Below are 24,249 nucleotides of genomic sequence, written 5' to 3' on the forward strand. Positions count from 1 at the left end.
AGTTTACATGCAGACCAGTTTTTACTATATGATTGTATTTATTATTTTTAATGAAATACAGGCAAATACACTTTATGATGCCTTTTAGTTGACGTTTTACCATTTACAGTATGTGCTTCCATGGCTGCTGCAATTTCTGTTTGACGTCAGACAAATGCCTTTTCATGAACTTGGGGTAGATGGATCTACCCCAACTTCACAAGTCAGAACTCCGACTTTGCATGTCATTCCATTGTACCTTTTGTAGCTGGAGGTCGGAAATTTTCAAAATCAGTTTGGTGATGTCATAATTTCTTGCCAGTTTCAATGTGCAGATGTCAAATCATCCAGAATAACTGAAAACACCTGTGTGGGTGTGCAAAGTCATTAACTTTAGCAGAAACTTTTCCCACAGCTGTGGAATAATAAGCACAATGAACATCAACACAGGATGTTTGACTGCCTGATGTGTGGCAGTTGAATGAAAAACATTATGCAGAGTTATGAAATTCTACTAATACAGATAGGGAGAATTGGTAAAATACTAGGAGTCCTCATTGTTTTCAAACCTCAGCCAAAACATTGCTTGTGTGATGCGCCAACATTTTCTATACCATATTGGTAAGGTTGCATTGCTTAAAGGGCTCATTATTTCCAGTTTTATTAAACAAGGAAGAAAATGAACAACATAATTATTAGAAACAGGTTTCTGGTAGTAAAACCCTAAGCCTGTCTCCATTTAGTCAGAAATGGAATCAAGGCAATTATAAGAATAATAGCAAGTGTAGTCAGACCCGCAGTGAACACTTTTTCTTATAATTAACATCGCCGCCAAACAATAATTGACATGAAAAATATTTAAACCTCCCTCAGCTAGAAGCATTATAAACTGATGGACGGTTGGCGTTATTTTCCCCATGACAGTAAACAAGGTTCTCCAAGCATTATTTTCTTGCTTGAGGACAAGTAGAATGACTCACTGTGATTCTGTGCTCATGTATTCTGTGGCTTATGAGAAATCTCTTTCTGTCTTGACTTCATCTTCAAGTGTAGCTGGGCTGCGACATGCTGTAGAGCAAAGTGTGAGTTGGAGGATAGGGAACTTAATGATTTATTCAAGACAACCCTGTGACATGCCATCATTACCGTTGATAACATTACTTCTGTATTTGTGATGTCATTCAAATCTCATTTGTTTGATTTCCCACAAATAAAACCCCCGTATGCAAGTGTTTTCAAACTGCTTAACAAACTACCAACATTGCTATTGTCATGATGCTTGCTTTGTTATTAAAAGTGTACCACAGTGGATGAAGAGGTCAGTCAAGCATATAGGAATCTAACCAAAGCCTGTCTGCCTGTCCTTTGTGATTCACATCCCTTCATATGTTACCACAATACAGCTGTTTAACGGTGACTGCTGTGTTGAAGAAGTTGCAAAAAAGCATGTCAGCAAAGAAAATCCATTTTAGGAAACTGATTAGTGGAGGTCTATCCTGCCTATTTCAAAGATAGACGTTACATCAAATCTATTGAAATAATAATGGCTTTCTGCAAAATTGTACAGTAATCATACTATTTTAAATTTTTTATTTTCCTTGGATGATTTTTTTTCAAAACCCAAGAACCTGTACTAATTCCAAAGGAACTTATAATAAGATGAAGAGGGGAAAAGGCAATTTATCTCAGTATGGCTTGCTTATATGAAAGAGTGGTCTGGCTTCATTGTGCCATCTGATGTCATTTAGTTTCAGACCGGCTTTCTGGCTCCTGGGACTATATACCTGAATCATCCATTAATCTTACTCTGTAACAGAAGTTTCTACCACTGGCTGGTTATGCAAAGGCACTGATTGTCAGAATAATATAAAAGCATGTCACTCTACCAGAAAGGAGCACTTACTGCTTGGCCTGTAATTGCTGTATTATGTGTGTTTACTGTCACTCACCATGAGGCCGTGATTTGTTTTTGTTATTGAAAGGTTTGGGTAATGGTGATTTTAATAAGAAAGAGGTATAAAGTTTACAGATATTAACATCAAAGAGGGACAGCATATTCATTGCTTCACAGCTGAACATCTCTCAAGAGAGAAGTTGATCTGAGACACAAGGATTCATGGAATCCTGTCAGTGGCATTTATGTGCACATTAGTAATAAAGACCACTCACATTGGCAGGATCTAAGCCAGGAGAAAAATGTGTCAACAATGAATGTGTGGCATCCCTCAAAACTTCTGAAAAATTGTATTTTAAAAGGATGTCAATCTGACTATGTACAGTAGGTGATGCTCTTTTATATACTTCTGTGGGAAATATAGATAAGGGTGTTGGTGCCTAAATGTGAAGCTCTCTATTTATCTATTTGTCATATTGCGTTTCATTCCTCACATGTGGTGACTCATAAAATGAGATTACAAATACAGAGTATGAAGTTCTTTTCATTTGCAGGCAATCTTGGTTTAGCCTTAAGGACAGGGTAAGAAACCCGGATTACCCAAAGTAGTAGAAATGCTGCTCCTTCATATTAAAAGGAGGTGATTTGGACATGGATGCTTTCCTATAGAGGTATAGTGGATAGATCCAACAGAGAGGAGACCTTCGGGCAAACCTAAAACACAATGGAAGGATTATATATCCCATCTGACCTGAGAATGCCTCAGGATTCTACAAGAAGAGAGAAGGACTTGCTTAGTATGCTGCCATTCCAAGAAAATTTGATGGATATAGCCATGGGCAGAAGTCTGATGGAGTGACATGGCTTGGGCAAAGTGAAAAAGATGTTGGAAGAGATGACCAGGTGACGTTTAAGTTCCTTCCCTGAAGTTGGGTACCCAACAAGTCCTCATACCTAAATGATAAAAATTCTTGTTTGTCAGTGACTTCCTCAAAGACCCCAATCAGCATTTGCCCAACTGGAGTGCCCATTGGTAAGATAAAGACTTCTTTAAGTTGTTTGAACATACAGCCAATGCAGTCATTATTCACATGACCACAACACATTGCTTGTCAGGAAAAGGTACACATGCAACAAGTCCTACTACCTAATTTTTCAGTGCCACGATCTTCTACGTCTCAATTCTGGCTATTAAAACTACTTGGTTATGGTTAGAGAAAGATCACTCAAAGCAATGATCGTTGTTTGCTGGTAAGACACCGGGACACACACTGTGGTCTCTGGTTTCAAGGCCATACACGTGCACACATTTATCCACCTGATCTCTTTCCCGAGCAATCAAGCAACATTTTGCCACTTTTGCTATTTAATGAGGACAGTCATTATTTGCATAACTGCAAGAGGTTCCTTTTGAGGAAAATGAAGCCTTGTCATTAATGACCAATACTTTTTGTGATAACTGTCTTATCTAACCATATCTGTCAACATTTTCCACACTTTTCATGAAGAGATAACAGCTGCAGGTACAATACAGACAGTTTTAAGTACACACCAGAGAAAGAAAGTGCCAGTGCACGTTGACGTTTTAATTTATTGAAAGAGTGCTAGTTTGTGCCTCTTTCTGTGAAGCCACTGTCTTTCAGTGCCCTACTACTGTCATATCTCTTCCATCTGATCCTTTTTTTGTAGTTTAGAAACAAATATCTTTGGGCATCAGCAATGGAACTTTGTTTGGAATGGACAGCCATACAAAAACAACATGAAATTGATGGGAAGTAAACAGACCTAGCCACAAATAAGTAAATGTGTGTATATATATATGCTATTGTGCAACACTTAATTGTTACTACATTTCGATCGATGCAAGGATGGAAATGGCAACTTCTTATCGATTTTTTCTACAGGGCGGAGCTACACTCTCAGCACAGTGGGGGTGGAGCTTCATCAAGGGGTCCACCTGCCAACAAGTAAATTAAGTTCACATGACCCTGGACTCCGGAGCCATTCCCAGCCAGTGCGTCCCAGACGCTCTCTGCCATGTCAAGCAGCAGAGAGCTGACAAACCGGGCAGGAGGTCAGACACAGAAACGCCATAGAGAATCCGGTCAATTTTCAAAATAAAATACCCTGTGCAGATTCTTGATCGTTTATCAACAATAAACACAGTTAAAACTAGAGCCCAACCGATTTATTGTTTTGCAGATATTATCGGCCGATATAAGCAACTAGGGATGAAACGGTATGAATTTCATATCACAATGATAGTGACCAAAATTATCACGTTTACCAGTATTATCACAGTATTGTAAAAATGTGCCAAAAAATATTAAAATGTACTGATACACACTGAAACCATTTCAACGAGTTTTATATTGAAAACTACAAATACAGTTGCCACTTTGTTTGCATAAAAAATAAAACAGCAAATACCTTTTGTAAACAAATGAAATCATCTATCAAGTGTGCATTATCGAGATTGTATATTTTATAGGTAATACAATGACCCCGTGGACAATTACATGAAAACAAATAAGTCTTTAAAAGACAGTGATAGTAACTGCAATGAGTCCAACAACTGACGTAAATACAGAGGAGTCTGTAGCGTTTCTAGATATCCTTGTTGGTTGACTAAACAGCATAACATGTTATCATGTGCATTGGACGAATAGACTCTGAGAGCTTCATTTTACACGCTGTTAGTCAGAGAGACAAACCAAAGCTAAAAGTTAACTCACCCTGCGTTCACTATAAGGTTATTTTCTTCAATCAAGTTTCCCTCAGCACTCTCATAAAAACTAAAATATGACTGCAGAGTGACTGAAAAATCTCCGCAGCGTTGTCTTCCGCCGTGTTGTCATTGACACTCGTCATGAGTGTTGCATAGTTTGCCCACCAGAGGGGGTGCTGCAGCTCCTCTGTTCAAAACACTGCAACACCACAGAACAAAACATCAGCTGACCGCAGTCTACAGGAGCTCAGAAACTTTCTGGCTGAGCTATGGTGAGTAGCTCCCTGGCTCCTGTTAGCACTCACACTCACTGTTCACGGTGAGTTGTTAATTTGTCACATCAGTTACATGACTTAAATAATAATAAACACAGTCCTTATCACTTCTCCTCTCCTGAAAACATTCATACCAGACTTGCTAACCCTCACGTTTTTCACTGCCCTCTCCCGAGTCACAGCAAGATGTTTCATGTTACAATAAGTCATGCTGACAGACATGACTGTAGATTTATTCTGAAACAGTGCGGCACTTCTAGTGAACGGTCCTCTCATTACTCCTTAATTCATTACTTCTAAATATTGTTTAACATACCTTATAGTAGCTAACACTGCCCGTTGCTAAATTAGCCACAAAGCCAATACCATGTTTATCAGTGGAGGAGTGGTAATGTTAATGAGTGATTAAACTAAAGTGTTTGACGTATTCTAAATATGTCTGCGAGCTACTTGTCTCTAGTTACAGTCTGCGTATCAGAAATGATAAAACCAGAGTGGACTTGTGAATAAATGTGAGCTGTACAAGAATCTAACATGGCTTCCTGCCTTAAAAAATTTCTCCAATGTTACCTCTTCTTTTGAATGTGAAACGTTAGTGTGAAATCTCCACCTTGTGGACGTCATGTAGTATTCGATTAATTAAACAGCAGCGTTTCCTTTGTGTCACTGTACCATAGGCGATATGTTTTAAATGTAAATGTTCCGTATTTGTATAGCGCCTTTTTCGACCACTCAAAGCGCTTTTACACTGTTTTCCATTCACACACTGAGCCTAAGTGCTCAAACAGAAACTAACATTTGCACACATTCATACACTGGTGGAACAGCTCAAATAAAAAAAAGCTCAAATATCAAAATCGGTATCAGACTTAAAAATCCCATATCGGTCAGGCTCTAGTTAAAACAGGCAAAAAAATTAACAATTTAACTACGTAGGCTACTTAACCATGGTAGAAGCACAAAAAGCAAGCACAAATCACCAAAACAGCAAAATCTAAACATGTCAGCAAAATTAGTTAGTAGAATATACCTGGACTCCTTGCGAGGTTTAAAGGCTTTTTTTATACTGCACTATGCTAAGGTTGGCATACCAACCTATCTATTTTCTTTACAACAGGACGAGTGAGTTACAACAATACAATGAACTATGAAGAAATTAGTAGATGTACACAAAACACTGTGTTTTGATGCTTTCAGATACAACTCACAGTGTTTTTCTTTCAGGGAATTAAATATGTTGTTAGTTCTGCCCTGTCCAGTTTGAGCACTTCCACACATCCAGAAGAGGTTTTTGCCATAACATTGCATCCAGCCTCTGGCGTTACTATATAAAGTCAATATGTGACATCACAATACTGAGTGACGTTTAGAAAGAATAAAAGTCCGTATCAATCCCTCTTCTTGCTCCTCCTCCTCCTCTCTGCTGTTATTCACTGCCTGGAAGTAACGTTACCTGGTCGAAGGAGGAGCAGCTGGTTTATCTCAGCCGGCAGCTGAGTTTTTAATAATGTGCCAGATTTTAAGACTAATGTTAAACAGTCTAGAACAGTCTATACTCTTGATAGACAGCTTTCTATTTAGCCTGGCCTGTTTAATACTGTGTTTCAGTGCCATCATTAAAAACATTGTTTCATGTTAAATCAGATTTGACGCTTGAGACATAACGTTACATTGTAGGACCTGCTAGTCTTGATAGCAGTATCGATAAGCTCGGACCTTATTGATTTTCGGGTTTTGAGGAATTTTGGAACCGGGTCCTTATCGATCCCAATCCCTAAATTAAGGAAGTTCATGCTGAACTGTGATGTACAGAATTTTGTACTGTAATCACAGTGATGAAGCAGTGGGTTTGTTTAACAACCTACTTCATATTTTTCCTCAGTTTATTTTTAACAAAACAATACTTAATGTATGTGATTAGAATGGAGCCAATGTATTGACATATGTAATAAAAGATTATGTATAAAACAAACAGCTGAATAGTTTGCTAGGGCTTGTGTTAGCATGGCATACAACTGCAGGTCTTATGAAGTCCTGGGACCAAGAGAGACTTTTGTGCAGTACTATTTCTGTCACAATCAGGGGTGCACTGGGACTGAAATTCAGCCCGGGACTTTGAGACGGAGAAGCCTTTTATGGGGGCTCGGACAAATATTTTTTGCAGTTGTTTTAATTTGTATTGGTGTTTTTGCGGTACACAGAGAATCAGATAATGCTGAAGACCTTCAAGAAACTTCAGGATGACACCTGCCTCTTCAGTTTGTATAAGCAAGGTAGCTCTGCACTGAACAAGACCAGTTCAGGCAAGCTTTAAGATTTTAGCCCTCTGACTGACTCAGGCTTGCCTGACCTGGTCTTGTCAGTCAGTCAGAGGGCTAAAATCTTAAATATACTCAAAAATTATAATACATTCCTATTAAATACAGCAGTGTGTATGTGTGTGCATAAAAATCCAATCCCTCATCTTTATCAGTAATAAATATGATTTAAAATAATCCATTCTCTAATTCTAAAAACACACTGCCCCTGTAGCCTACCTGTCTCTGTTTTGTCTGGTTCCATTTACCTTCTCCTCCTGCTGCTCCTCCTGTCCCTTCTCTCCCTCCTCATCAACATGACTGGGGTCATTATCACCCCGTACCTCTGCATCACCTCCACAGCTGATACACATATAGACAAACAGAGATTCCTCGGTTAATTTCTCCACATTTGCCGACTCTGTTGAGCCTATCACACAACCCAGCGCTGTTATGTGGGTGTCAAATGTATCAATCACGGAATACAAACACTTAATTTCTGTATATTGAATGCATATTATGTACTTAATGGTCTTTTATAACCTGATCCTGTCAATTGAAGTATGAAAAATGGAAGATTGATGGTAAAATTTCATATTGAACCCATATTCATTCTAATCTGACTAATATGTTACTGTGATTATTGACAAGATTTGAATAATTTGGTTAATATTTTACATCCTTCAACACCACTGCTGTATATAATGAGCAACACACACAAAGGTTTTATTATGTATGTCTTTCACTTCTTTTACCCCCTCCACACTCAACACTCTAATTTGGGGGAGGGGGGGGTCCATATGGCCCACAGGGCTGCTCACACGATCTGATGAGCATTATTTTAGCTTGCGACACCCTGCTGCCTCGAAGTAGCTAATTTAGGTACATGAAAATGAAATATCTGCACTCTGTATTTACAGTAAGGCACTCCATTTGTACTCTAGTAATTCTAACCACGAGAACACCATCAAGGCTCAATCAGCTTTAATAGTACTGCTCTCAATGGCTAACAATCAGAACTTAATTTCTGCAAATTGCATGTCATAGTGTTAAAAATATTAAAAAATTTTAACCATATAATATGAGATCTGCATTTGATGTTTCCAATAAAAGCATAAATTTAGAGAGTATGCTTTAGCTTAGAAAAAAACATTTGCATAATATTATGAGCCAACTACAATGAGGTGATTCAATGGGCCATGATGCCAGAGATGACACATATCACAAACTGAATACACTATATCATCTTCAACACTGGCATTAGGTATAATGTGTGAAGATGAGTTTTCACATTCCAGATTTCATTATTAGCAAGTGATTAAGTGAACACATTTAGGAAGCAATGTAAGGGATCAAAGCTGTGTTATGCAGTTAATGGTTTATTAATGCATTGTGCTCCGCTTTTATGAGTACTTAACATTTCAAAGGTTCTTGGTTCTCACAGTCGTTCAAACAGCAACTTTAATGCCTTGTTTTACATATAATAAAAATCATGATAAACTGTCTTACTTTTATTTCTTTTGTTAAAAGATTAGTTGTTATTGAACAGCCAACACCAGAAGACTGTCTATAAATGTGGAATATCTGGGTATGGTGTGAATACTAACACTACAGAAGTCAATGTAATAGATGGCTAGCATAATCATAAAAAGGTAAAAATGACAACTAGTAGCAGATTGAAGGCTAAATGGATGTTAGTAATTGTAATCCTTACAAAAACTGAAATGTAAATATAGCCCGTCACTGTGTTTATGTGCAGGACTATGTCTTGGATGCATGTAATAATTTCCTCAAGCCTTGTCATAACCGTGAGGTTGCCAAGTAACCAGCCAGTACTCCAGGAGGTTATTATTCGAGGTCTAAAAGTTAACTGCCACCTGGCTTTAGCTTTATATTTACTGTACAGACATGAAAGTGGTATCAATCTTATCATCTAAGTCTCTGCAAGACAGCAAGTAAAGGTATTTCCGAACATGTCCAACTATGCATTTGAATGATATGTATGCTCATTTGCAACTCTTTTGTATAACAACATACATTTTGCGGAAATATAATTCTGCCCAATTGTTTTCCTCGTCATTATTGGGATTTGTGTAGAGTGCATGGCCATTAAATGAACACTGACTTTTATGAGGGCCTTTACGGTATGCGGAAAAATGGCAGTACTAAAAAGCAGTGTGTGGTTATGTTGTTCCAAGAGAAAATCAAAAGCTTTCAACTCATTCTCTGCCTGAAAACAGACAACACCGTCAAATGAGTCCTTTCATACAATAGTGCAGCATTTTAATATATAGAATTTACCATGACATAAAAGAGTGTCTGCTTGTGTGAAAAGGGGTAAAAAAGAAAACAACAGTCAAAGAGAAATGCTTTTTCAATTTAGTTAGGACTGTATTTTCTCCAGTGGATAATTGGCCAAATCCTGAAATATGTGCTGTCATGTCAAATTTGCACAGCTGCAAAGTAGAAAATGTAATCAGTTTTACATATCACCAATAAACATCAGGACAGGACAGTCCTGAAGTATTGAAGAGTAAATTATTTTTAGAACCACTAGCCATGTTTTCTTTTAATTGTCAAGGGAATTTTAAGCAGACTTTGTAAATGTCGCAAAAAAGACATGCAAAAAAAATAAAATGCAAAATAGGTGCGTTTCCATCAGCTGTTTTGGAGCAAATAAACCAGGCAACGGATTGCGTAGTTACGTCAGTAGTTGACGTAAACAAGACATATGGGTTGCTAACCAGAAATAAAACCAGTCTTATGGACCTGAAGACGATTGATCTGAGAAAAATGGAGAGAGGTCCTCAGGAATGTGCAGGCAAGCTGCAAACAGCCATGTCTCCGCGCTTTATGGGAAAATTCCAGCAAGACGCTGACTGGGGAAACAGCTGATCAGTCGTGAGTTACATGTTCGCTATGTCAGAACTTATTCGGCAAAAGTGTTTCCATCTCCCATTTAGCGCATTAACTTTTTTTTCGACAAACGCCAAAACTACCTCAAGCCCGTGTAAAAACCTTTTTGCAAAACTGACGTTTCCATCAACCTTATCGAATGCGATTCTCCAAATAATGTGCATAAAAACACATTGATAATAACACTGCTGCTGTTTTACATCGAGTCCAACACCTTTACAGGGAGACATCACAGAAGAGGTGCAGGAAATAGACCAGAATCCAATGTTCAATTGTGTGAGTCAGGGCAACTCACTTTTGAACTCTGGAGGAGTTATATTTCAACTTCTTGAGCGAACTGTAGCCAGAATGTTACAGGTCCATATGTCCAAAAACAATCTATGGGAAGAATTTCAGTCTGGGTTCAGGGCAAATCACAGTACGGAGACTGTCATTACCGAGGTCACCAATGACCTGCTGGTAGCTGCAGACTCTGGTTACCTCAGGATCTCATTCTGTTACATATCACTGCTGCTTTTGATATGGTCTGTCATAATATTCTTGACAGATGACAATACGCTGAACTAGTTAAAATCACTACTTGGTGTCACTGGCACTCCACTATCATGTTTCAAGTCCTACCTCACAGCTAGACAAAAGTTTGTTTGCATTAGCAACTTTAGGTCTCCCACATCACACTTTCATATGATGAAAGGGCTCAGTTCTTAGACCACTATTGTTCGTTACTTACAGTATATTCTCCCACTTGGACACATAATCATCAACCTAGCCTCAACTTTCACTGCTATGCGGATGACACAAATCTACACACCAAGCCTACAGACTGTTTACCACCATCCAACCTGATAAAATGCTTAAATAATATTAATGCTTGGATGACCTAAAACTACCTTAAGCTTAATCAGGAAAGACCACATCCAAACACAAGAAACACAATGTAGTACTTAGTGTCAATGGGGAATGCACAGACCTGTACATCATGGAAAATAAACAACCAGGACAGGGCTCAATACAGAAGGGCTAACTCCTCCTATATGACCATTATTGCTGTCTTAGCTGTTTGTTGCAGATCTTTGAATTTATTCATATTAGAAAGCTTTTGTCTGCAGTTTGAGAGATCTGAGCTCAGTGATGCAGCAGTAGGTTGTCATTCCAATCACACTGCTGCCTTCTGCAAGAGAGATGCTGTTTTTTTAGCAAGTGTGTTTACCTCTGCCTGAAGAAAGTTGAGAGCAAAAGTGGGTCATGCTTGGGATAAGTGCTGATATATTTGTCAAAGGAATCAAACCACCAAACTTGCAGGGACAATGCCCCTCATGTCCAGAGCTGAGAGTTTTCTGTGCGACCTAATAATTGCCTCCCAGCCAGAGATTTTGTGAACAATGCACTGGTCTACAGTGGTTGTGCACATTTAATCCATAACTTACTCTGCTCTCACAGCAGGTTAGAGTGAGAGAAAAAAAGACTCCATCTCACCATTTCATCTCCTGACACTGAATGAAGAGAAACATCTTTAAAATACACACATGCCCCAACATTTTCAGTTGCAGCTTAATCGCTATCATATTGAATAGCATCCACCACTTTGTAGTTTATGGTGTCACATTTTCACATTGGTGAAGCTCCCCCAACCCCAACACATTAGTCATGTTCGTGAAGAGGTGATGAGACTCCAACTACGGCTGCTACCCCTGCTCCTGTGTTCCTCAGTTCCTTGTCATCCAGGCGAGGTGAGGGCGTCGCACAGCGAACGGTAGTATGGATAAGCAGCAGAGCGCATGGAGGACTCTGTACAGCGCAACTCCAAAACAAATGGATATTTACGTGGCTTTGTTATGCCTTTTCTTTTTTTACAAACCAGGTAAGTACAAGCTGTGTGGCACTGTGATCGACAGATGACTGTAGGTTGCAATATAAAGTTAAAGCATTGATTCCCCTAAATTCCATTAAAGTCTCCTAGAGCTGCCCCTGGATTTATAAGTCTCTGACAGTGTAGACTCATAACCCTAGTTTCCACCCCCTCCACTTAACCTATTAAAGCCTGACTGCACCTAAAACTCTCCACAGCAGGTGAATGGAACGACACACACTGTTTATTAAGGCTTCACCTCCACCCTCCAGTTTTAACCACTTCAGAGGGAAAGTATTCAATGCCAGGTTGTAAACTGCCAAACACATTTCTCTGTCCTTCAAAGGAGAAAATCCTCGGTCTCTACAGAAGGTCACGCCTAAACTATGATCCAGTTAAGCCAGGTCCCTACTCAGTGGATAATTCTGAAAACACATAATTTCTTATTTTGACCTTCTATCCAGAATAAGCCAGCATTTTCCATCACCAAAAATTGTTTTTTTCAGAAACTTTTGAGTGGATGAAAGACTGGTTAGCACATGTTGCTTAAAGTAAGACGGCCCTGGCTTGAGCACTAAGGGACTTGGGTCTTGAATTGATGTGCTTTTTCCTCCAGCTTCTAAGGTTTCCACTATGCCACTTCATTGTATGCAACTAACTGATGCCCAGTAGAAAATAAACATCAGTGACTCCTCCTGTACCGTACCCTGGGTCTGTTTTAGCCAGTTCAGCTGCAGCCGTTTCTGTAATCACTCATTTTATTTTTTGTATAGTTGATTATGCAGTACAGTTATTGTCATGGCAGAGATTAACAAAGAAATGAGACCTCCAAGTCTGGCACACAGAGCAGTGGCACATGTGATACCACATCCACCAGGTTGTTGGAGAACTATGAATGTGGACATTATTGTTGTGAGCATTTTAACTCTGTAATTAATGGGTAATGATGGGGCTTCAGCAGACACAGCGGGACTCTACCGCATGGCTCAATTCCCTGGGCTGTAATATTCAAGCCCCCATTCAACAACCACTACTCATCAGAAGCTTAATTCTTCATTATACAGAGTATAAATCTCCTTCAAGTCTGCCAGGGTTATCATATGCAAGGAGATTTCATCTGTTGAAAACATATGCAGTCAGAACATAGAGCACAGCAGCTTTTTCATCAGTTTGAACTTCAACAGTACAAACTCTGTAACTGCAGTCATTTAGTTCCTTTATTTAACTACCACACTGTAAAAATACTATGTTACATGTAAAAGTCCTGCATTATAAATGTTAAAGTATGTAAGTATAATCAAGAAAATTTACTTAAAGTATTAAAAGTAAAAGCCATCACTGCAGAAAGAAAAATGTCCCGTGACTGTTATGCTATTATTTATTAGATTATTAAATTATGTATGTAAAAACAGGATTTTACTGTTGTAATTGTTGAGGGGGGGTTCATTTTAATTATTTTGTATCAGACTAATTATTATTTTTATTATGGATTAATCTACTGATTATTTTCTCCATTCATTTTAATCCAGTATTTTTGAAGTTCTAAAAATAGTGACAAATGCAATCAGAGCCCAAAGTGACAACACTACAAAGCAAAAAATAATTAAAAGTAAAAGAAGCAAATCTTTTCATTTGTGAAGGTAGAACCATGAAATGTCAGGCTAATGTAAATGCTCCGTATTTGTATAGCACCTTTCTAGTCTTTTTGACCACTCAGAGCACTTTTACACTAAATCTGCATTCACCATTCACCACTCACATAAGTGCCTAAGTGCCCAAACTGAAACTTACATTCACACACATTCATACATGGGTGGCACAGCCACCAGGGTTCAGTATCTTCAGACACTTTGACATGCAGCTTGGAGGAGCCGGGGATTGAACCACTGTCAGATAAATGTAGTGAAGTAAAAGTACAATATCTCCCTCTGAGATGTAGTAGAGTAGAAGTAGAAAGTGGCATGAAAAGAAAATACTCAAGCAAAGTACAAGTACCTCAAATTAAGTAGTAGTAAAAGTAAAGTAAAACTACTTAATTACTGTCATGTGACCTAAGTCATGTTGTGTAATGGTCTTAGTTTTGTTAGGTTTTGGCAACAAATTGACTTGGATAGGTTTTGGTTAAAATATGTACATAACTTAAGTCATCTAAATAAACATTTTCTGGTGAGGATGGTCTGTAATAACAAACATGATATTATTAGGCTGATGTGTCAGCTAACCACAAAATAAGGTAGGAATGAATAGGATGGAAAAAAGGAAGTCCATTGTGTAAAATAGAAGCACTACTGAATGTCATTGATCTCATCAGTGACTGAGCACCATGTTGGCTTCTGTGGGTTTAATAGGACTCCTGTTCTGCTCAGAGAAATGCTAAACTTTGGCCTCCATTTCTGTCAGGCAGCTACAACCCATAGCGAATCAGCTTTCCAAGTGTTGTTTTTGAGGTCATTTCTGTTTGTTTGCAATTGGGTGTCTCGCTCGCCTGTACCTGATAAGAAAGGGTCTGGTGGTTGCACCTCTTCTGGTGACTTCACATTGTGTGACTGCGGGACGATGGTGGGCATTGTAATGTGTTGACAAGCACAGATTGAAAACAGCTGGGCCACACTGCAATCCTGCAATTTAGAGAATGGGACTAAATTATAGAGGTAATCCTGTGGACATTCATGTCGCTGCCAGTCATGCTTTCTCTGTTGCTCTCTCTGTCTCTTTCTAGCTCACTGCTTGCTCACTTTAGGTTTGTTACAGCCCTGATGCAGAGGGCAAATGTGTCAACAATTATCCAATTAGAGTATTAGTAGCCCAGTGAGCACTGATTTGATTTGACTAAGATGTCTTTTGATTTGCAGGTCTAGGTATCTAGGTTACAATTGGGCTTATATTGTATGAATGTAATTGTTTTTAGATAGTTTTTAGTCTCTACTGTAGATGGTACATCATTTTTCCATTATTTGTTTTGTTGAGAGCACTATGTAACATGTCACTCCAAGGTGTTCCATGGGTGTTCAGTTTGGTTGAGCTCTGGTGACTGAAGGCCATAGCATATGATTCACATATACCCATTAAACCATTCTGTGGCACCTCATGCCCTGTGTGGAAGCATCTGCATAGACATGTTTCCACTCTCATTTATTCTGTTTTTTCCTTCAAGAGTCTTTGGCAAATAGATCCCATTGTTAAATCCTTATTTCTTTTTCATTGGGTTGTGTGTTATGAGTCACATATTGTAATTTTATTATATTGATCTATTGTGTACAGACTCTATTGCATGTTTGTCCTGGGAGAGGGATACCTCCGCTGTTGCTCTTCCAGGTTTCTTCCAGTTTTCCCTCTCAAATGGGTTTTATTTGCAGTATTGTTTTCAAAGATGAAGGAGATGGATGAATTAGGATTCATTCAAATCTGTATTAATTTCTCTTAACTGTTTGTTTCTTCTTGGCTGGCTGTGGGTGATAACAGGAACCGTTGTAAATCTTCTATACTTCAGAAGGTAATTCCACCATGTTCATAAAGAGACAGGAAGTACAGATGAACTGAATAACTACATTGTGAGAGTGTTTACTAATTACAAGCCAGAAAAGCTTATATTGCTTGTAAATATCAGTGCCTGTCCGAAAACAATTTAAATTCCCCTAACCTGCCATTTTCTCCTCACTGCTCAGCAACCTGTAATTTCAAATAATGTGTTTTTTTCCCCTTCAAGATTTTTCGGTTCTGGATCAGTGGATAGGCTTGCCGAATGCTGCTATTGTTTACAGTATAATTTGATAGTGTGGAACAGTGTAGCAGTGACCTGCATCCCAAAGCGGACATTACACCATCCACTTGCGCAGGCGGAGCAGGCGCTGTACACTGTAACTGCCATAATCGCAAAGCACACGCCGCTGTTCTGTCGCTCTCCAGATTGTGTTGCTGCAGGTAACCCAGACAACCTGACAATGTACACAAATTAGAAGAAGGCAGAAGAAAGCTATGATGAATGGTTCTCAATAAGGACGGGCCCCAGAGAAAAGAGGACTGGAGCAGCAGTGCTTATAAATCCCAGGGATTCTCTGAGGCAAGGAGGAGGTGGGAGGAGGAGAGGTCGATTTAGGAGCTTGGGGAAGTAATGGGAGGATACTGTATGAAGCAAAGAATAGATGCAGGACTCTTATTTTGTGTATGTGCTATTATAGCCAACAAATTTGTCATACAAAGCAAACTTATATTATTCCATCAATATCTGGTTTACTTTGTCAGTGGCAGTGTTGTTAATTTGCCCTGTGAGACTGGAACTCTTTGAACAATCTGTGCTTGTACAGAGAATTCCCATGTACTCATATAACTGACTTTCCTTTTTCTCACCTCCAAAATTGGAAGTTTATGTGGTCTGAACGGGGGGAACCTTGCAGATCGATGGTTAAGAATATTCTCAATTTTTCCGTCTGCAGTCCAGTTTTAAATATGTCCTGAATAAACGTTGACGTCTGAAACTATTGATACCATGGAGTGACAGACTGGACGCAATCAAACACTATAAACTAACCTGGTTTCGCAGAGAAGAAACCCCTGCTCCTGTGTTGTGGACCGTTCCTTAGTTCTTCCACATCCAGGCGAGGTGAGAGCGGCTCACAGCGCCAGACGGACCAGAGCGGTAGTGTGGATACGCAGCGGAGCGCAAGGCTGAGGACTTTGTACAGCGAAACTCAAACGCAAATGGATATTTACGTGGCGTTGTTATCCCTTTTCTGTTTTACCAAACCAGGTAAGTTCAAGCCGTGTGGCACTCTGTGATCGCAATGAGGAATTTTGTTAACAGTGACACGCGCTTCTAAACATCTTTTACGCTTCTCAGTTTGCACCCTGCGCGCAAGCATTTGATAGTGTATCTGGACTGGAGAGAATTGTTTTCTAATCACCCGCAGTTTCTAGAGTTAGTATCTGAAAAAATAAGTACGAAGCAGATGGGTAAAATGGATAACACGTTACCTTAACGTGTGCGCACAGTGCACCTACAGCCCGTGGAGAACACAGGTGTTGGCTGGCTGCATACGGTGCATTTTAGTGGGCAGCATTAGAAAGAAATACCCTGCGTTTAAATTAAAACTACGTTACTTTTCCCACAACCAGCTAGTTCAAGCCGTGGAATGCACACAAGCAATGACCATGTCTGTTTTGTAAAATGGATTAGAATTTTAGTTTAATCATCAACAGGATAAACACAACATTTCACATCCTCTAACCTTCATTTCTCTTCTACAGCTTTGGCTTTCGGGTCAGATCAAGACTACCAAATTGATATCATCAATGAACTTGACCTGGCAAATGCCACCTATGGAATTACCCAAGTGGCTGGGCTTCACAACAGCAGCAAAGCCTTCCTTTTTCGAGGTAATGCACACACGAAGACAATTACTTCCACATTAGTCGCGCTGCTCAAGTTCAGAGATGTCTTTTGTCTTCTGTGTCATTGCTGCGCGCACACACGCACGCACGCTCTTTGTTTCATTAGTTAGTGTGAGAAAAGCCACGCAGCGCCACACCTTTTGGTGTCACAGTATTAGCTGAGATGCTTAGACAGAACACTCCGGGGAGTCTCCTCCTTATAATTACTCCACATTTAATTTGTCCCAGGCAGCAGATGCTCTGGCTCTTTCTGGACACACTTGAGCGCACTGTCTGTGTAGGCTTTTCCCGGTGACATCCACTGTTGTGTAATCCCAACAAGGGTGGTTAATGAATTTCAGGTGTGTAATAGTGTGAGGACCCTGAAAGGCACACAGGTATGTGGCTGGGATGTTTAGATTGTCAATAAAATATCGTAATGACGGTGACAGTGGTAAAGGATGGACAAAATGTTCACCCTGTTGAGGGTGGTTTTGAAATATGTTACCAGTGTCAGAAGATAATTTTGCTTTGCTCACTTTGAAAATGACTCTTTTTTGACTTCATTTTTGATGCAACTTATTTCTTCTGGTGCCCTCAGCTCTAAGCAGAGGCAGAGTTGTTAGATAGTTGAAGTAGAATGAGAACAGAGTGGGATAAAGTGAGAGGAAAGCAAGAGAGAGAGAAATAGAAATATCTGGTGACTAGTGAGAGGCTTGGATTTTTTTGAGTGATTAGTTACTTGCTGTGTGGTCCTATGTGTTTCGTTTCCTACTTGGCTGCAGCAACAGAAAAACTGCAAGGAATTAATTTTGTTGATGCAATTTTTAATGGCTTGATAGTCAAACACAGTATGCATGAGAATCACATTCTATTCACATTTGAGAGTTTTATTGTCCCATGATGTCCCATGATGTCCCGATGCTGTTCCAACCTGGACAGAAAAACAATGTTGGTGAGAAACACTGAGTCCTTTGTACTTTTCTGGCTTGAAAATATTCAAATTCAAAGATAATAGCACAAACACCAGTAGCTTGAATTTCAAATAAGCAGCCTGGGTGTTGAGACTCATACCCGCAGAGTGGTAGTGTTTTGTGTTTGTGTGTATGTGTATATCTGTGCGTGCATGTGGTTTTATTTTCTGCTCTTTTATTTTCGAGTGCTTGGCTCAGTGTGCCACTGGCTCTGTATGAATGAAGTCAGGGCAGCTTGGCTGACTATGCTGAGGTGACGCTGTCCAAGATTCAAGGCTGGAGGCCATAGAGGATACACAACCTCACTTTTTACTTGAGAGAGACACACACACGCCCACACACACCACTCAAAGCTCCTCTCCCTACAATTTCCAGGCTCCCTGAGTCGAGGTGCAGCAGACAGATAGTGTGGGAAACAGGAGGGTAATCCAGTGGGGAAAACTGGACTTGTGAGTGCTAGAGAGAATGCCTGTTTTGTGACCTATTTAACACTTTGCCCACCCTTGCGCTGATTTCATGGCCCTGTAACCCAGATGGCTCTACAGATCAACTGCAGCCGAAGTTGCAGCGACTACCAGGTTCTTTTTTAAAAGTGGAGAAGTTGATGGTCTAATAGGTTATAGCAACAAACCGTCTATGATTACCCATCAAGTAGAAGCTGTGCTGGAGCCTCTGTTGCTGATTGGGTCAGTGATTATTCAAGATGTATGTATGCTGTATGCAATCATGTTGTGCACTGAGCTCAGTATCATGTTTCATTTGTTTGATTGCATAAATTTGAGGATAACATATTGTGATGCTGTTGAAATGGCAGGGAAAAAAGGGCAATGTGGTGTTCCAATTAGTGTCGATGGCATTGAGAGAGAAAGAGAGGGCTCTGGCAATGTCTGGACACTGGGACCAGTCTCTTCTGTCTCCCAGTTAGCCAGTGATTCACAAACAACAGATGGTAAGAATTAGGAAACAGATTCTGGCATGCCTTCTCTTACACTTTCACCGAAATAAAGCACTTTAGGAAAGGCAGACCAGTGTAGCCTCCACTCAAAGGTCCTTATCTGGATGTGATTCAACTTTGAGATGAAAAGGGAAAAAGAAAAAATCTCAATGTGCACTGATATTGGGGAACAAAGCTCACCTCTTTGGCAAGATATTTGTTAAAGTTTGTACTTTTCATCAACATGATTGCTTACATTGTGGGGACCGTGAAATATTGAATACAGTTAGATTGTCCAGAAGGGGGGGGTGACCTAGTTTCTCATCCTACATTGGAACCCAGATTGTCAAGCTCATTACTCAGACCCCCCTCTGTCCCAATGTTGATTTAGATTTTATATTCTTCTAATGGTGATAAACAGTTTATGTTTTAGTATCCTCCTTTGGATATGTGTTGGGTCTGTTGGTCTGTGGTCCATAGTGAAATATCTTCACTTCGAACAGATGTTTGTGCTCCCATCATACATGACTTTCCTCATGCTGCTAAAATGGTGCTTTTTTTTTTTTTATTTTGATATGGACACAATGAACATTGCGAAAGTCACACAACATTGCACAACATGTAAGGAATCTGTAACTCTGCCTGGTCAGTATAGATCCCTCCGTTCTTCATTGACTCTTACTCAAAATCATTAATGTTAATGGTTAAATGGTAACAACAAAGCAGCATTTATCTTGATATCCCTTAGATCCATTCCTCCTAGCCTTCTAGGTGTCTGGTTTTAGGACTGAAATGGTCCTTTCATTAATGTTTAATCTACCGTCCTGTCAATTCCAATAAAAACATTTTCCCCACAATAATTTAAAGAACTACTCCACACTGAAACTCCTCACCATTGTTCAGTAAAAAATTATAGCCAATGCACATTTGCACATCTGGGTCCATATTTTGTTTTAAATGTGTATTTGTTGTTATCCCTGTGAATAACTGGCCAAATGTAAAGCATATATCAAGAGTCCAGCAAACTACAATGCAAATTAAGGGCAGAATGTCAGATTTTGGTGGAAAGTGGACCAGAATGCTCTTCAGCAACATTTTCATGCTGCCAAAAGCCAATGTAAGAAATAATGAATTGATGTAGAGGTTGCTGAGGCTATATGAGATACAGTGAGCATTTTAACTGTAAATTACAACACTCAAGGTCAGTGTTGCTCAATAAAATGTAAGTTGCAGCCCCTTTCATGCTACACGCATATTTAAATGTAAAACATATGCAGTTATTTACATCTACCTATACACATATACATCCATAAAGTAATAATTCTTTTTTGAGTTTCTTTGAATTTGTATCTAGAGGAATGTAAACAGCAGTAACAAGATAGTGTTGATAATATGGGCAGTATCTTAATATTAAACTCGACATCTGAGAAACATTGTCAACTTTGACTACATTTGAACACCGAGCATCATTGATGTACATAGATTCTGCCTCCCCTTGTCTTTCCGGAGTCTTGTGGTCTGTCGGCATGGAACAGGGACCACTATGTTCCTGCCGACAGAGCTTGATCCGGGATGTTGTGATAGAGCCAGGACTCTGTAATAATATACACTGAACAAAATTATAAACGCAACACTTTTTAGTTTTTGCCCCCATTCACCAGGAACTCAGACTTTTCTCTATACACAAAAGGCCACTTGAAAATTTGCAGTTCGATCACACAGCACAATGCCACAGATGTCGCAAGTTTTCGAGTGGCCTTTTATTGTGGCCAGCCCAAGGCACACCTGTGCAATACCCACTGCTGTCTGATCAGCATCTTGATATGTCACACCTGTGAGGTGGATGGATTATCCTGGCAAAGGAGAAGTGCTCACTAACACAGATTTTGGCAGAGATGTGAACAATAAGAACAATTGAGAGAAATATTCCTTTTGTGTACATAGAGAAAGTCTTGATGAATGGGGACAAAAACAAAAGTGTTGCGTTTATAATTTTGTTCAGTATATTAGTAATTATGCCAATTGCATTTTTCACTTTCTTGTGATACCGCTCTCACATCTGTCAGTTTAATATGAAACAACAGCCAGGAGCAGCTCATTTATAAACACATTTTGTTTAATCTGAGAAACAATTTAAGTGTAAAAATGACAAGTTGCTCCATTACGGATGTGTTAACCACAACTTGCTGTTTTCACATTTTATGTTTTCGTATGTGTTAATTAATGAGCATTAGAGGTGCTGATGGGCAGATTTCTTTTTTTTAGACAGAGCTTGGCTAGCTGTTTCCCCTGTTTAAACTCTTTATGCTTAGCTAAGTAAACCAAATTCTAGCTCAAGCTTCATGTTGAACGGACAGACGCATATTTTAAATGTTGTTGACGATCAAATTCTGGTTGACGAGTAAAATTATTGTCCCCATAGTTAGAAATTCTGTCTTTATATGATGCTGCATTTCCTGTGGGTGGGACACTTGCAGTGTGTAGTAATGGGAGCAACAGTTGTAAGGGCCTATGCCTGGGACTTGCGCTAGAACTTACCTTACAAAATGTGACAAACTGGAATTGGTTTAATGGTTCAGATACAGCGGACTGTCTTCTGGTTTTATAAATGTTGGCAATTATTATCAAGTCATTTTATTTTATATAGTCCAGTATCACAAATTATCCTTAGGGGGGTTTACAATCTGTATGGCATACAAGCCTCTAGTGCTTGACCACATGACAGTACAGGTGTAAATGCACTCAACTCACGTTGAGTATGGATTGTGATCCAATCGACCAAACCATCCCGTAGGTGGTCAGGGACGCATTGTGACCACACTAAACAAGTGTAAATGCAATTGTGTTGTCACTCCATATACAACAACTACGTGGGCAGAAATGTGAACCGGTCAGTCTTCTACAAATAAAATCAATCATCAGTGTGTCTATACAGTGCAACTTATGCACTGTTGAGTTAACGTCAACTACTAAAATAACAGAAAGGAGCACACATTATGAAGACGGGTAGCGCAATGAATGATGCTGGGCAGAATTTCAAAGTTTCACTTTGCAGTTGAGCTATTATATCTGGTCACTACTGAAGAGGAAAACATGGGTGCATAATCCATGGAAGAAAACACTACGGTGAAAAACCTGCTCAGAGGTGGTTCAGACAGTTAATACACAATCTATAGTTTTAAGGCAATTTTTGACCTGCGCAAATGAGTGGAGGATGTGACTTTCTGTTGTTTGAGCTGGACAGGGAGATCGGATCTCATAATGGGCACACACATAAATACCAGGTATTAAGCAATCAGGTTAAAATCATGTCTACACACGTACAATCTGGATACAAGACACACTTAATGCATAGGTGCCAGTACCCCCCTGCACTATCCTCAACCATAAGATGAAACTAGTAAATATTATAACATTAATGAAGGGGAAACAAAATTAAGGTGACAGGCGACAATTCAAAATATAAAAATATAATGGAATATGCGTTCTAGCCCACTTCAAGCACTGGATAGGGTCAATTGCTGAGCTAAAGTAAGCCAAAGGTGACAGTCAGGGTCTCTTCAAAACACAGTAGGTCAGACTGTATCTACCTGCTTGTTGACTGACGCAGCTGCTTTGATAATGAACTGTCATCCATTTGTTAGGTAACCCAAGGTCGATATTATCTAAACATTTTTAGACTACATACACATACTTCCTGCCACTATGTAGAAAGTGTTGCATGTGGTTTAAGGACAAACGTGTCTTGATTTGAACCAATAAACCATAGATATTCATACATGTATCGAGGGGTGAACAATAACCTTATGTGAACTCTTAATGAATCTCTATAGGTCTGTAAAAATATCCCCAGACAAGAAGTATTCTTCAGATTTGGTGTTGGCTTTCCATGTGTTCACACGTTGTATGCTGACATTGTGTCTCCTCAGCCAACTCGATAAACAATACAATGTTAAGTCTTCATCAGTCTCCGAATCTTCATCAACCTGGATCGCAATATTTTCTTTAAGAGGGGACACAGAGGTCTCCTATCCAGCATGTTTTATGGATCTGTGTCTGTAACTGCCTGTAGGGCTGTTGAACGCTATTTGTTGTAAGGAAAAATATATATATATATTTATATATATATATATATATTTTTGAAAGCAGAAATAGGTGTGTTATGAACAGCAAAACTGATGACTCTGAAATCACATAATTTCTGCAATTGCTCACTGTTGAAAAGAAAAAATTTTATGTTTCTCAAAAAAGGGAGTGCAGCCAGCACTTTATTAATGGCAGAAAATGGTACAACGGTACCCAGCTGCTGTCTTACCACTCTACCCTCCAAAACCCTGAGCAGAACTACAGAAGGTGCAGAAAATAATGTGAACACACACTACTGCAAAGGTGAGCTAGATCAGGGTGAAAGTCTTGGCCAATTCTAAATGTTACATAGGAAAGCAGTGGTATTTAAGTTAACTTTATTCAACTAACCGAGCTACAAAGAGGCCAAATAATGTCTAAACTGCAGCAGCACTGGTCAAACAAACCAAACAATAATTTTATGTGTCAAAGGAAGAAGTGTGGTAAGACACAGTGTGAAAATAGGCAAACTGGGTGAGGGCCTGAGCTCGTCTCTGAGCAAAGTTTACAATGGAGATGATTTGCTTTATTTTGTTCAAGGTTAAAGAATACTAGTGTTATTTATATATTTTTCTTAACAAATCCCATGAAAAGGCCAAAAGCATGTCTGTTTCTCAATACTTTCTTCCCAAAGTAAAAAAAAAAAAACTTCCCAAGGCTGCCTGTGGCTCGAAGGCTGTTCATTGCTACTGAAGATGTAAAAAGGTGTAACTGGAGATACTGCAGATGCATCTCCTGCGTTCCTACATACATGACTATAAGTTTTTAAAACATAGAATCAACTCGGGAAGGGTAGTTGTGGTATTATAATCTGCTGAGGCCAGCCCTGCTAGCAAGTTTTTATCCTTTTTTTTTTTTTTTTTTTTTTTTTTTTTTTTTTTTTTTTTTTTTTTTTTTTTTTTTTTTTTTTT

General features: G+C 39.2%; 1 protein-coding gene across 2 annotated transcripts in view; it reads left to right on the forward strand.

Moving 5' to 3' along the window:
- The first annotated feature begins 15,989 nt into the window (after positions 1 to 15,989).
- The window catches only part of LOC123958845 (protein kinase C-binding protein NELL1-like), a 282,963-nt gene continuing 274,703 nt past the window's right edge, over positions 15,990 to 24,249 (forward strand). Inside the window, exons 1-2 of one of the 2 annotated variants that reach the window (XM_046032522.1) lie at positions 15,990 to 16,685; positions 17,183 to 17,311. In XM_046032522.1, the coding sequence (XP_045888478.1) occupies positions 16,637 to 16,685; positions 17,183 to 17,311 (178 nt within the window). In that variant the 5' untranslated portion in view covers positions 15,990 to 16,636. The remainder of the gene's footprint in view (positions 16,686 to 17,182; positions 17,312 to 24,249) is intronic. The other variant, XM_046032521.1, reaches the window with a different exon arrangement.

The sequence above is a fragment of the Micropterus dolomieu genome, linkage group LG20 (assembly GCF_021292245.1).
Source record: "Micropterus dolomieu isolate WLL.071019.BEF.003 ecotype Adirondacks linkage group LG20, ASM2129224v1, whole genome shotgun sequence".
Taxonomy (NCBI): Eukaryota; Metazoa; Chordata; class Actinopteri; order Centrarchiformes; family Centrarchidae; genus Micropterus; species Micropterus dolomieu.